General features: G+C 50.2%; 1 protein-coding gene across 3 annotated transcripts in view; it reads right to left on the bottom strand.

Moving 5' to 3' along the window:
* Nucleotides 1–9052: 9052 nt before the first annotated feature.
* The window catches only part of RCAN1 (regulator of calcineurin 1), a 51520-nt gene continuing 45324 nt past the window's right edge, over nt 9053–15248 (bottom strand). For 2 of the 3 annotated variants that reach the window (XM_059493580.1, XM_059493582.1), the window contains exons 3-4: nt 14338–14497; nt 9053–11438 (exon numbers count right to left, since the gene is read on the bottom strand). In XM_059493580.1, coding sequence (XP_059349563.1) covers nt 11275–11438; nt 14338–14497 — 324 coding nt within the window. In that variant the 3' untranslated portion in view covers nt 9053–11274. Of the gene's footprint in view, nt 11439–11464; nt 11885–14337; nt 14498–15248 lie in introns of those variants that run through there. The other variant, XM_059493579.1, reaches the window with a different exon arrangement.

Raw genomic sequence — 15248 nt, 5'->3', positions numbered from 1 at the left:
TTCCCAGACTGGTGCTAAACTCAGGATTCCCAGACTGGTGCTAAACTCAGGATTCCCGTTCCTCCCTGGCCAGCAGCAAAGGCCGAATCCTGCTCTGGAGCTCAGTCAGGGCTGAAAAAGCCTCTGGCGCTGCCCATCCTGGGTTTGTTGCCCCAGTCACCATGCAGGGATAACAGCAGCACAAGCAAGGGATGAGCTGACCTTAACTACAAGGTTTGTAAAAGAGTTGGGCTCCATTTCTGAGGTGTTTTAATGAACTGCTCCGGTTCCCTCCTTCTGAAAACTCCCAAAGCTCTGCTGCCTCCTGACTGAAAGGGAAGCACCCTCAGAGAGCAGGGTGCAGGTGAAGGAGAGGCTGAGGGTGCAAAAAGATCCAGACGCACACAGAGACACTTTGGAAACCCCAAATTTCTTTCATGGAAACCCCAAACTGCCACAAAACCCATTGGATTCCACAGAATCCCCAAACCCCTGGGGCTGGCACAGCCCTGCCAGCCGATGCAGTGCCAGCTGTGCCCCATGGGCACCTTGTCCCCAGCGCAGAGCACTCAGTGCCACCTCCAGGGCACACCTGCAGGGATGGGCACTGCAAAGCTCCCTGGGCAGCCCCTGCCAAGGCCTGAGCTCCCTTTCCATGGGCAAATTGCTGCTGCTGTCCCAGCTGAGAGCAGTGTTGGATCAGAAACTGGGAGGAATCTTGCCTGTGAAGGTGGGCAGGCCCTGGCACAGAGCAGCGGGGGCTGCCCTGGATCCCTGGAATGTTCAGCTCCAGGCTGGACACTGGGGACAGTGGGGGTGTCCCTGCCATGGCAGGGGTGGCACTGGGTGATCATTAATGTCCCTTCCAGCTCAGCCATTCCATAACTCTGTGATTACCCCACCGTGCCATTCCTAATGCCGTGACTAAGTGATTTACTACATTTAAGCCTCCTTTGTTTGTTCCGCACAAGGAAATGGAAAAAGTGAATTCCTGTTGATCAACCCCTCTGCCAGATATAGCACATCATTCCTTTTGTTTGGAAAGTTTTGTTTCCAAACACCATCCATTAATCAAGGCCCAGTAATGCAGCACTTTGTCCATCCAAATATTTTCCAGCAGATCTCAGCAAGGGGATGTTTCTTATCCTGGTATTGTGAGCAGCTCCACTCCCATCAAAAAGCTCAGCCTGGCATCACCTTTTAACCCAAATTAAAACAAATAAATGGGATTCTTGTCCATTTAGGAGCTTTAACCACCTGAGAGCATCACAGGAGTGCTCTGGGCAGTGGGGAGCACCGGGAATGATGAGGGCTGGGAGAACACTGGAATCCTTTGCCTTGACGCTGGTGTTTGATTGGAATTCTCCTCCACCCAAGCAAAGCTGAGCTTTAACATCCTCAGTGCTTCCCATCCTTCACTAAATGTAATAAAGCTTCTGATGGAAAATTAATTCAACACGTTGACAGCCGAGATTTAATTGTGGGGGCCGAGGGAACCTCTTGGGACGAGTCAAAGAGAGGTGTCCCTCAAAGTGGAGCTTTCCAGGGCAAAGCAGTGGCTGGAAAACAAAGCCTTTGTTTGCTCTGCTGCTCTTGAAGTTCAAAATTCACCCCTTTTATTCCCACACAACAGGAAAACGTTCCACGGGATTTTTTTTTTTTTTCTTTTGAATCTCACCCAAAACTCCACGTTTGGTGTGAGAGGGACCTGGAATCCCATCCCATTGCAGCCCTTCCACTCTGCCAGGTTGTTCCAATCCCTGTCCAAGCCAGCCTCGCAGGGGTGCCCATCCACAGTCTGGGGCTGCTCATCACACCAGCCAATGAACCAGGACACAGAACTGCCCAAAACACCAAAAACAAACCTGAAATAACCCAGGGATCAACACTTCAGTTTCATTAAAGCTCCAACATCCAAGTTCTCCAGCGGGTTTGGATCACAGAATGGGTTGGGTTTGGGGTTGGTTTTTTTAAGAGCTGAGTTTAAGAACTTTTACAAACAAATTATCTGCAAATGTGGCTTTTACAGGGCCCAAGCATCATCAGGATTGGAAGAGACCTTTGTCACAGACATCTTTTATGAAAAATCCTTTCCTAAGGATTTTTCCTCCTGAGAAACTGAGAGGCCTCAGGAACAAAATGCAAACAATGATTATCTGCTGCTGTGGAATGCAACAGGTGCATCTGGGATTGGCCTCATGTGGTTGTTTCTATTTAATGGCCAATCACAGTCAGCTGGCTTGGTCAGTGACAAGCCTTTGTTATTCATTATTTCTTTTTCTATTCTTAGCCAGCCTTCTGATGAAATCCTTTCTTCTATTCTTTTAGTACAGTTTTAATGTAATATATATAATAAAATAATAAATCAGCCTTCTGAAACATGGAGTCAGATCCTCATCTCTTCCCTCATCCTCAGACCCCTGTGAGCACCAGCACAGACCTTCAAAATGCCCCAGCAGCACCAGCATCACCCCAGGGCCACATCCTGAACACTCCCAGAGACTGCAGCCCCTCCCTGGGCAGCTCATCCCAAGGCCTGACCACCCTTCCAGGGACAACTATCCTCTAATTTCCAATCTGCACCTCTGTGGGCTCCCAGCTCCACCTGAGAGCACAGATCCAGCCTGTGGTGCCCGGGCCAGGCCTCCGGCAGCCGCCCCTGGCCAGGTGTGCCCAGCCGGGGCTGCTTTTCCTTTCAAGGTGTGCCAGCATTTCCCTCCATGCCCCAAACAGCCACTGGCCAGCAAAGCAAATGCACTCAGGGCAAGGTCAGTGCAAATAATTGGGGAGTTTTCTCCCCTTCAAAAGGAGGAGGAGGAGGATTGCTTCCTCCCCAGCCCCACCCACAGCAAACCCAGCACAAAAGGCTTCTGTTCTGTCTCCCAAAGAAAAATCCCCTGGCATTTCACTCTGATTGATGATACACAATAAACTGAGGCAGGAACCCAGTGCATGTGTTGGGTTGGAACCCAGGGACTCCAAACATGGATCCTGCCCCATTCCTGGGGCTGCTCATGCCCAGGGACCCTGGAACCAGCGCAGGGAGGAGCTGGAGCTGCTGCAGAGCCCAGAGGAGGCTCCAGGATGGGCAGAGGGATGGAGCAGCTCTGCTGGCAGGAAAGGCTGGCACAGCTGGCATTGCTCACCTGCACAGGAGAAGCTTTGGGCTGAGCTCAGGGTGGCCTTGCAGGGCCTGGAGGAGCCCCAGGAAAGCTGGAGAGAGACAATTGCCAGGGGATGCAGGGACAGCACACAGGGAATGGCTCCACACTGAAAAATTCCAGGTTTAGATCAGATATTAGGAACAATTTCCTGCCTGGCAGGGTGGGCAGGCCCTGGCACAGGGTGCCCAGAGCAGCTGGGGCTGCCCCTGCACCCCTGGCAGTGCCCAAGGCCAGGCTGGACACTGGGGACAGTGGGAGGTGTCCCTGCCATGGCAGGGCTGGCACTGGGTGGGATTTGGGGTCCTTCCCAGCCCAAACCATTCCATGATTCCATGCTTGTCCCTGGCTGATGCTGAGATCCCCTGCAGGGGGGCCTCTCCCCGTGGTTTCTGTCCCAGTCCCTCTGAGTGGAGCTGCTGTGCTGCTGCAGGGTCTGAGGGATTGCTGGTGCAGGATTTCAGGGATTGCTGGTGCAGGATCTGAGGGATTGCTGGTGCAGGATTTCAGGGGTTGCTGGCACAGGGTTTAAGGGATTTCTGGTGCAGGGTTTGCTGCTCCCTGTGGCAGCCGCTCACCCCGTGGGAAGTGGAGATGTTTGGAAGCAAAGGAAGCAGCACCTGCAGAGGGCAGAGCCCTGGTGGCAGCCAGGCTGGGATCATCGGGAGCCTGGCATTCCCAGAGCAGGATCCAGGGCTCTGCAGTGCCAGCACTGGGGTTTGGTGTGGCTGATGGCACCGAACCAGCACCAAATCCCCCTGGGCAGAGGGTGGCCTCTCCCTGGGGTGTCCTTGGGATGCAGGGCGCTGTTATCCCGTGGGGATGGAGCAAACCCAGCCCCTGTGTGCCCGTCCTGGTGCCCAGCAGGCAGGCTGGGGTCATCAGGAGCAGCCCTGGGGACCCAGCAGGACAAAAGGAGGGTTCAGTGCCAAGGACACGCTGGCAGTGCTGCCCACTCTGTCCCTGTTCCCCCTTTATCCCCCTCAGCTGAGTGTCTCTGCTCACACTGCAGCTCTCGGACAGATTTCTGTTCTGGAGCCTGATGTTTGCCAAGGGAAAGCATCACTGTGAGCTTTGGTGGACAATTAATTAATCAGTGTTCAATCAGCCCTTCCCTCCTGCTCCTCCAGCCCTCTCTGGAATCATCTCTCCCATTCCAGCATTTCCTCAGCTGCTCTTCCTCACCTCGGGAGCTGCAGGAACAAGCAGGGAACTCCAGAAGCTGCCAGGAAAGTTGTGTGCAGCCCAGCCATTTCTCAAATGTGAATATGTGAATCTGAGAGGCTGTGTGTGACCCCTGAGAGCAGGGGGAGGGTGAGGAGCACACACAGGGAACACAGGGAACACAGAATTCCCGGGGCAGGGAATCGCAGGATCTGCCTGGTGTCACACTGGGGGTCAGAGCTGCTGCCTGGCAGGACAGGGACTGTCCTGGAGGCAAATGGGGCACTTGTGGTGAAGGACACTGGGAAGGAGTTCTGCTTCTTGTTAGCGAGCAAAAACCTGCAGGGGAAAATCTGGGTTTTAATTGCATTTCCAGTCTGTGTAAGGTGGTGCTGGCTGAACAAGGCACTGCCCAAGGTGTCTCATCCTGTGTTTCTTGGATCCCCAAATCCCCGGGGCTGGCACAGCCCTGCCAGCCCATGCAGTGCCAGCTGTGCCCACCTTGTGCCCAGCGCAGAGCACTCAGTGCCACCTCCAGGTGCTCCTTGGGCACCTCCAGATGCCCAGCTGGGGTGATTTGTGCTCCTGGCCTCATCCACCTGCAGCTCCTGCTGGCCAGGGCAGGGGGAGGTGGATGCTGGAGACAGCCCTGGGCACAAACACCCAGGGATGGGTTTCCCTCCCCTGAAATGGGTTTGTTTCACAAAGCCTGGAGGTGGCACTGGGGGCCAGGGTTCAGTTGGGGCTGCCTTGGACTCGATGGTCTTGGAGGTCTCTTCCAACCCAGGGATTCTGGATTCTGGGAATTCTGTGAAATGTCTCCTTCCCTTTTCATGGAATCCCTGGGGCTGGCACAGCCCTGCCAGCCCATGCAGTGCCAGCTGTGCCCCATGGGCACCCTGTGCCCAGCCCAGAGCACTCAGTGCCACCTCCAGGGCACACCTGCAGGGATGGGCACTGCAAAGCTCCCTGGGCAGCCCCTGCCAAGGCCTGAGCTCCCTTTCCATGGGCAAATTGCTGCTGCTGTCCCAGCTGAGCCTGCCCTGGCCCGGCCTGAGGCCGCTCCCTCAGGGAATCTTCCAGAAGAACACAGGGCTGCTGTACCCACCAGGAAAGGCTGGATGAGCCCCAGCTCTTCACTCTGAAGTCTCAGACAACACTATAAAAATCCACATTACATTAAAACCCTAATGCAAACCCAGCCAAGAGAAGCCCCGGGCAATGTGCCGAATAAGCCTCCCCTCTGCAGGAGCTCAGCTCTGGGAGCTCTGCTCTCTCAGGGCAGCACAATGGAAACTGTGCCCAGGTTACTGCCAGCCCAGCACTCCTGCACGTCCCAGCAGCTCCTGCTGATCCAGGAGGCAGCTGAGCAGCCAGAATCCATCCAGCAGATCACAAAGCAGGTGCAGCCCATGGCAATCCCTCTGCCAAGCTGGGGCTGCGTGGGAGAGGCATTCAGCAAGAGCTTTCCATGCCTCGGCAGCACGTGGAGCCAGCCAGGCTCCCACAGCCTTCCAGGGAAGGCACTGGCACAGCTTTGGGGACGGCTGTGCTGCTCAGAAGGAAAAGCTGCTTTTTATGGCAGGTCCTGCATTTTCCCGCTCGAATCACATCAATAAATGCATCATTACTTTATTTACAAAGGCTCAACCCAGCACGGTTCAGCTGCTAGAAAAGGTCAAAAAAAACCCCCACGCAGCTGTGAAAGGCACTTAAGAGAACCCCAGAACTGGGCTGGGAGGGATTTTCAGGGTCATTTCCATGTCCCACAGGCAGGGACACCTCCCACTGTCCCCAGTGTCCAGCCTAGCCCTGGGCACTGCCAGGGATGCAGGGATGGAATTCCCTGCCAGGGAACGATTCCCAATTCCCAAAATCCCACCCAGCCCTGCCCTCCTTCAATTGAAAGCCATTCCCTGAGTGCTGGCACTCTCTGCCTGTCGCAGACATTTCTCCACAGAAATCCTTTCTTTCACATTTCTGTGTCTTCGGGAGGCCAGGGGCCCCCGAAGAGAAGGTAAACAATTATTATCAGCTGCTGTGGAATGCAATAGGATTCACCTTGATTGGCTCATTTTCTATGTTTATAATTAAGAGCCAATCACCAGTGCAAGCCAGGGGACTGAGTCCTTGGCCACAACTTTGTTGTGGGTTCTGTCCTATCTCTTCTTAGCTTAGCTAGCTGCTCTGCAAACCTCTCTCTATATTCTTTTAGCATAACTATAATGTATAATATCATATATTAATAAATCAAGCCTTCTGATTCAAGAAACAAGATTCACCGTCTCTCTCTCACCAGCTGCGACCCACACAGGTCGCAGTAATACTCTGCCCATGTACCAAACCCCTCTCCCTCCTTTCCAGAGCCCCCTTCAGGCTCTGGGATGGGCTCTGAGCTCCCTCAGGAGTCTCCTCCAGGGAGGAGAATTATTTGGATGAGCTCTCTGTAAATCCCACACGCCCTGGGGGTTGGGGTCACTTCTACAGAGCCGCAAGCGGCACCCAACATTTCCCTTTTCCATCTGGATGCAGCCACTCTTCTCTGTGGGTGCTCCTTCGAAGAGATTTCCACAGGGAAATGCAGAGCAGCAGTTTGTAAAGGTGGGATCCTGGAAGGCTGAGGGCTGGCAGGGATGTCAGAGATCTTTTCCAGCATCTGCTGAGGGGCTGGGAGCCAGAGCTGGTATTATTCAGGATAATGAACGCCATTGTTGGATATTGAGCTCCACCTATGGGCACTTCCTCGTGCCTCTGGAAATCCTTCAGCTTCAGTGGGACTCAGTCCCACTTCAAGGCTCCAACCCCAGGTTTTCAAGGTGGGAAGAGCCCTTCAGGAGCATCCAGGCCCACCCCAGCAGCACCAGCATCACCCCAAGGCCACATCCAGACCCCTCCTGGCACTCCCAGGGACAGGGACCCCAAACCTCCCTGGGCAGCTCTGACCCAAACACCCCACAGATCGTCAGAGGGGCACCAAGAAAGAGATTCCTTTCAGAAACTTTCACAAAGGAAAACGATTCACTAGATTTATCTTCATGATTAACTTGGTTTATCTTCAATGGCATCAGGAAGCTCTGCTCTCCAGCCCTGGGCATCCATCAGGTTGCCAACGGATGCCCCAGGCTCTTCTCAGTGGTGCCAAGGGATGGGACCAGAGGGATGGGCAGGGATGCGTGCCCAGCAATTCCCCTCACAGGGGGCACAACCCCTGCCCTGGCAGTGCCCAGCCCTGAGCAGGGACCAGGGGGGCTCTGGGGGCTCCTCCTGGGGACATTCCAGAGCCCCCTGGGCCCAGCCCTGTGCCCTGAGCCCATTCCAGGGAAGGGAAATTTCCTGTCCCCATCCCCAACCTGAGCCATCTGCCCTGGTGCAATTCCAGCCCACGGAATTCCCTCTCCTCCCTTCCCTGCCCCTCCTGTCAGGAGTTCTGGGGAGCACTGAGGTCCCCCCTGAGCCTCCTCTTGTCCAGCTGCTCCTCCCAGGATGTGTTTTCCAGCCATTTCCAAAGGAACGCCAAACAAAAGGAATTCCTGGCAGGAAAACACACACAGCACAACATGCCAAAGCCTGGAACGTGACAGTTCCCTGTTACCAATGGAAATTCTGTCCGGGAAGATAAATCCAGCCCTGCCAGCTCCATCCTGCCCCCTGTCACTGGAGTCACCTCTGTGCTCCTCCCTCACTGCCTGTAGCACTGAAAGTTTGGTATTAATTGAAAGTTTAGTGTCAAAATGTTCTTTACCAGTGTCTTGGGGAATGTCTTCTTCATTGTTTTGTCTTTCCAGATCCATTATGAATTATTAAAAGCATTAGCAAGGAATAATTCTCTGGAAAATGTTTCTGAAGTGTGTTGGGCAAGGCAGGATAAAAAGAACTTGTGTTCCCCAAGCCAAGCAAATTCAAGCAGGCAGGTGATGAAGCCATAGGCAAAATCCCTGCTGGAATTGTTCCAAAATGGTTCAAAAATTGTTCAAATGGCTCCAGAGCTCTGCAGCTCATTCCTTCCCCACCCCTGCCAAGTGTGAACTGAAGAAGAAGCTTCTGATGGACTCAAAGTTTCCACCCTTGGGGCTGCTCTGGAAAACAAAACTGATTAAAAACCAACTTTGGTCCTTTTGAGGCCGCTGCCTTCACCTCTTTAATGAGGCAGGGCTTTAATTGGGCACCAGAAATTCCTTTCTGCCATCACAGGACTTCCGTCCCTTCACGCAGCAAAACCTTCATGGTTTCCCTTAATTCCTTTTGCAGCAAAAGGACTTAAAGTTTTCAGGTAAAGCCATTGAATACTGATGTATTTCTGTATTCCAGGAGCTTCAGAAATCATGGGATGGTTTGGGATGGAGGGACCTTAAAGCTCATCTCACTCCACCTCCCACCATCCCAGGCTGCTCCAAGCCCCATCCAACCTGACCCTGGACACTTCCAGGGCTGGGGAATCCAGAACCTCTCTGCAAAAAACCCCAAACTGTTCATTTTTAATAGAAATATTTCATGTATTACCAATGCGCAGGGATTATTCTGGAGCAGGAAGATGCCGATACCTTTATCAGGAACTTGAGGCTCAGAAGAATCAGGTTTGATTCTCACATGATCTCCCACGTGGAGCTCATGCAATTCTCTGAGGGTTGGAAACCTTTTCAAGGCGTCACTTTATGAGGGCCTGGCACAACATTCTGCCCCTCTGGAAGCTGAAAATTCCCATTTTGGTGCTGAACTTGGGGTGGTTCTGTGCAGAAAACACCAGGACATTTACAAGAAGACAACAAAATATTTTAATTTCAATCTGCCCCGTGCTATACAAGTGTATAAAATACCAACTAAGCATCCATTGGAACATTACAAAAATAACCAGAAAAAGCAAGCAGCACACTGGAGTCTTGGGGACAGGAGGTGGCAGATCCAAGCAGGAACACACTGAGAGCATTCCAAGATTTCCATGGTTCCCACCTCAGGCAAGGGTCAGGTATTAAGATGACAAAAATCAGATTTATTGATGGTTAGAACTGAAAAGCAGCTCTGCTTTTGGAGGGAACACAGCAGCAGCCCCCTGGGTTTGTACTGCCACAGTCATGCTTGGATTTTTCATGGAAGAAGGACAGGACAGGAATTATTCCCAATGCTTTGAACTGAATGTGGTGAGACACAGAGTCCAGCAGACGTTTGAGAAACATGGAAAAGTCTTGGAAAGGCTTCAAGGCAGTTGTGGCAAACCTGCAAAGTTTTCCTCCATCAGTTCCTCTCTTTTGGGTGTTGAATGCAGCACCCTGAATGCAGGGTGGAGCCAGCTGAGGGTAACCCAGAATAATCTGATTTTCCTGTGTTGCAGCTCCAGCAATCCATGGAATCAGCTCTTCTCAACCAGGGCCACCCAGACACCAGGGCCAGGCTTTGCTCCACTTCCCAGGGAATCACAATCCAAGCCAGAGCAGGAAATTCAGTGTATTCCTGGTCTCTCATTTGTGTTCCAGTCAGGAGTTCCAGGCCTTCCAAACACCCTGTTTCCCTGCACCGTGGCCTGGAACGGCTCCACTCTTTTTAAAACAAATATTATTTCAAAAATCGAGGTGTCAAAACAGTCAACATTTGCTTCAATCTCTTCTCAGACCAACTGTGGCAAGGGCAAACCAGGAGACAGCCACAGTCTGATTCCTAAAAACACAGTGAGAGGCTCCAACATCCCTTCTCCAAGACCCCAAGTGGCATTTCCTAGGGATAGCAATTCCTGTCTCCTCCAAAAAAATCCTGACCCCTGTTTCAAGGTGAGGATCTCCAGTTTAAAAAACAGTATTAAAATATTTCTGCCATCTTTCTTCTTTAAAATTTGCATTTAGGAGCCTTTAAACACTGCCAGAAAAAAAGCCCTAAAGCTTCTCCCACATATTCCCATTGCTTAAATCAGCATTCCTTGGCATGAAGCATTTCATCCCAGCTGAGTTTGGAAGCAAAGCTCAGAAAGTTTGGATTTTTTGATATCCAAAAGCAGTAGAAAAAGATCCAAGTGTGCAGCTTGGAGTAGGAATGGACAAGGAAAAGGCACTCCAGCTCTCCTCACTGCTTCCTGGGTGGAATTTTCCAATCCCAAGCAAATCTTTACTCACCAAAAATGCAGATTCAAGTTTCTCCATAGTTGTTTTTCTCACTGGAAAAATCCCCCTGCTCTGAATATGCACCATCAGCATTATTTGAGTCCTTTTTTCACCCCTTGAGTCAAAGCTCCCAAACAAATCCTATTGGAGATATAAATTACCTGAACTTAAAATAATTTAAAATCCATGTATTCCAACAATTCTCCTATTGCACGTTTTTCCACTGCTTTGCCAGGTAAAACCCACTGCAGGAATTCCAAAGGTTCAAATTTTAAAAGCACAACTTCCAGAGCACCAAAAGCAGGTGCTGGAGGAATTGGATCCTGCTGGAAAACGAGTGCCAATAAAACCAAATATAAATATATCATGTATGTACACATCCAGGAGGAATTCTGGGATGCTGAGATAACAAATACTTCAAAACAATTCCCAGATTTCCAGAAACTTGGGAGAAACTCTACAAAAGAAAGCAAACGACTTGAGAAGACCAAGAAGAAACATGCACAAAACCTAGCGTAAGAAAAAGGGTTAAATTCCCAAAATTCCCATCATCTCTCCAACCCTGTCATCCCAAGGTTTTCCAAACACCCATCAATGGGGTGTCACAACAAGGAACTGTCCCGCAGAATAAGCCCAGCTTGTCCCCAAAATGTCCCCTTCTCCCACCCTGTGCTCCCAGCACGTGGGAATTCGCTCGGCACACGGGCCGAGGCTCCAAACCGAGCAGGGAATTCCTTTATGCGCAGCAAACCTGGGGTTCTCCTCCTGCAGCTGCGCCGCCGCAGCCGGGCGCCTTCGCACGGCAAACCCTTGGAGGGCTCCTCGGAAGGGAAAACTCCTTGCGAAGGCCGATCTCCTCCGCAGGGGGCAGCGCCGGGCCCGCCTCAGCTCAGCGCGGCGGGGCCGTAGTCGGGCCGACGGGTCTGGATGATTTTGGGTTTGGGCTTTTTGGGCTCCTCCTCGGCCTCGCCCTCCTGGTCGCTCTCACACACGTGGACGACCACGCTGGGGGTGGTGGCTGTGGCAGCGTGCAGCTCGTACTTGTCCCCTGAGGGGGGAAAAATGGGAGTGAAAATGGGAATTCCTGAGGAAAGGGAACCTGGGGGCTTCTCCAGTACGGATTTGGGGAGGGAATTCCTGAGGAAAGGGCACCTGGGGCTTCTCCAGTACGGGTTTAGGTGGAGAATTCCTGAGGAAAGGGCAGCTGGAGGCTTTTCCATGTGGGGTATTCCTGAGGAAATGTCACCAGGGGCCTTTTCCATGTGGGGTATTCCTGAGGAAAGGGCAGCTGGGGGCTTTTCCATGTGGGGTATTCCTGAGGAAAGGGCAGCTGGGGGCTTTTCCAGGAGGTTTTCAGGGGGAGAGTTCCTGCGGAAATTTTGGGTTTGGGTTTTTTGGGCTCCTCCTCGGCCTCGCCCTCCTGGTCGCTCTCACACACGTGGACGACCACGCTGGGGGTGGTGGCTGTGGCAGCGTGCAGCTCGTACTTGTCCCCTGGGGGAGGGAAAAATGGGAGTGAAAATGGGAATTCCTGAGGAAAGGGAACCTGGGGGCTTTTCCATGTGGGGTATTCCTGAGGAGATGTCACCAGGGGGCTTTTCCATGTGGGGTATTCCTGAGGAAAGGGCACCTGGGGGCTTCTCCAGTACGGATTTGGGGAGGGAATTCCTGAGGAAGTGTCACCTGGAGGCTCTTCCATGGTGGGAATTCCTGAGGAAAGGGCACCTGGGGGCTTTTCCATGTAGGGAACTCTTGAGGAAAGGGCACCTGAGGGGGTTTTAATGGGTGTTTTTAGGTGGGGTGTTCCTGAAGAAATGTCACCTGGGGGCTTTTCCAGGGGGGATTTAGGTGGGGAATTCCTTGGGAAAAGGGACATGGTGACTTTTTAATGGGGTTTTTAGGTGGGGTATTCCTGAGGAAAGGGCAGCTGGGGGCTTTTCCATGTGGGGTATTCCTGAGGAAAGGGCACCTGGGGGCTTTTCCACGTGGGGTATTCCTGAGGAAAGGGCACCTGGGGGCTTTTCCACGTGGGGTATTCCTGAGGAAAGGGCAGCTGGGGGCTTTTCCATGTGGGGTATTCCTGAGGAAAAGGCACCTGGGGGCTTCTCCAGTACGGATTTGGGGAGGGAATTCCTGAGGAAGTGGGACATGGGGGGTATTAAATGGGGTTTTAGGTGGAGAATTCCTGAGGAAATGTCACCTGGGGGCTTCTCCATGGGGGATTTATGTGGGGCATTCCTGAGGAAATGGGACAGGGTGACTTTTCCATGGGGGATTTAGGTGGGGAACTCCTGAGGGAAGGGCACCTGGGGCACTTCCATGGTGGGAATTCCTGAGGAAAGGGAACCTGGCGGGGTTTAATGGGGTTTTTAGGTGGAGAATTCCTGAGGAAAGGTCACCTGGGGGCTTCTCCATGGGGGATTTAGGTGGGGAACTCCAGAGGAAAGGGCACCTGGGGGGTTTTTAATGGGGTTTTTAGGTGGGGAAATCCTTAGGAAATAGGACATGGAGAATCTCTAATCGTTCCTTTTTAGGAAATGTGACATGGTGACTTTCAATGGGTTTTTTTTTTTTTAGCAAATGGGACATGGTAAATTTTCAATGGGGTTTTTAGTTGGGAAAATTCCACAGGAATGCTCAGGAACGGGAAAATGACAAATTTTTTATGCTTGGAAGGGCCTAAAATATTTGTTTTAAAGTTTCTTTTTGGTTTTCCTAAAATTTGGAAGGAAAACTTGGAGTAAAGGAACAGCAGCATGGAGCAGCTCTGAACTCCCACACAAACTGAGGCTGCTGTGCTATTTATTCATTTATTTACTTATTTATTCCAAGTGCTCCATCAGAAACAACCTCTGCTTCCAAAACACATTGCAGGGAAATAAAATCTCTGATAAAAATATTTCATAATAAATTATTAAGAATATTTACTGAGGAGGGTTCTTGATGGGAAGTTTTGAATCCCAACATGAGGGAGCTCAAAGTTGTGCCCTGCCCTTTTCTCCATCCTTTACAATTCCCTAAGTTTGGAGGTGAACAGGAATTTTAAAAATTCTCCAGTAAAATGAATCTGACACAGTTTTTATTTTCTCTAATCTTATTAATGAGAATAATTATTCTCATATAATAAGAGTAATTTAATTCTGTTCAATGTTATTAAATGTGACCATTTTTCTCTCCCCTAAAATTAATAATACTGCCCCAAACAGGCTGAATCTGAGCTGGATTTAGGGAAAGATTAATTTGCACCAATTTTCATGGATAAGTTGTATAAAATATGGGAGAAAAGGGAAATCAAGGATGTGATCATTAATCACTGGGGAAAGGAGGGGCAGGAATTTATCCCTCTTAAATTCCAAAGAATTTTAAGTTCATACTGATAGTTCCTCCTACACTCAGTAGCAGTTTCCTCATCTGAGGAAAACAGAAATAAAAATATAAAGAAAAAATCGAAATAAAAATAAGTAGAAAATACAAATAGAAAGAAAAAAAAGAAAAAATAGAAAAAGAAAACAGAAGTAGAAATTTATAAAAATAAATAGAAAGAAAATAAATATAGAAAGAAAATATAAATAGAAAGAAAAATAAATAGGAATAAAATAAATAGAAATAAAATAGAAATGAAAAAATAGACTAAAATAGAAATAAAATACAAATAAAAATAAATAAAATAAAGCCAAGATATAAATACAAGTAAAATATAAATGGAAATAAAATTAGAAATAAAATATAAATAAAACCAAAATATAAATAAAACCAAAATATAAATAGAAAGAAAATATAAATAGAACTAAAATATAAATGGAACTAAAATATAAATAGAAAGAAAAATAACCAGAAAATAGAAATAAAAATAAACAGAAATAAAAATTTCTTGGAAAAGTTTTAGAAATCCAGGAAGTTTTGAGATGTTTTCCTCCACCAAAATTCTGATTTTCCCACCTTCTTACCTGGTCCTAGCTTGGAGATTGCATATAGAAGGTCGTAGTTAATGACTGGAGTGGCATCCTCCACTTGTTTCCAGTCCACAGGAGGAGAGGCAGGAGGGGAGATCAGGAACTGCTTGTCTGGGTTTGGGGGGGCCAGGTGGGAGCTCCCGATGTGCAAAGTCTGCAAGAGAAAGCAGAGCACCCCAAAGTGTCCCTGAATGCCTGAATGCTGCATCCCTGAAGCCCTGCAGCCCTGAATTCCTCCATGCTGCATCCACATAGCCCTGAATGCCTGAATTCCTGCATCCCATAGTCCTTGCATCCCTCAATTCCTGCATCTCTGAATTCCTGCATCCCATAGTCCTTGCATCCCTCCATTCCTGCATCTCTGAATTCCTGCACCCCATAGTCCTTGCATCCCTGAATGCCTCTATTCCTGCATCCCTCAATGCCTAAATTCCTCAATTCCTGCATCCCTGAATGCCTGCAACCCTAAACTCCTGAATGGCTGCATCCCTCAATGCCTGCATCCCTCAATGCCTACATCCCTGAATCCCTGCACCCCTGCATCCCTGAGTGCCTGCACCCCATAATCCTTGAATGCCTGCATGCCTGAACCCCTGAATGCCTGCATCCCTCAATCCCTGCATCCCCAAATGCCTCTATTCCTGCATTCCTGAATGCCTGCATCCTTTCACCCCTGCATCCCTGAATGCCTGCATCCCTCTATCCTGTATCCCTGCATCCCTGAATGGCTGCACTCCTGAATGCCTGAATCCCTGCATCCTTGAATGCCTGCAGAATCCCTGAATCCCCTAATCCCTGAATCCCTGCACCCCTGTATGCCTGCACCCCTGCATCCCTCAATTCTTGCATTCTTGCACCCCTGCATCCCTGAATGCCCAAATCCCTGAATGCCTGCATCTTTTCAC

This window comes from Ammospiza nelsoni, chromosome 2, assembly GCF_027579445.1.
Source record: "Ammospiza nelsoni isolate bAmmNel1 chromosome 2, bAmmNel1.pri, whole genome shotgun sequence".
Lineage (NCBI taxonomy): Eukaryota > Metazoa > Chordata > Aves > Passeriformes > Passerellidae > Ammospiza > Ammospiza nelsoni.
The sequence above is the reverse complement of the archived record's forward strand: the minus strand, read 5'-3'. Positions and strand labels throughout refer to the sequence as shown.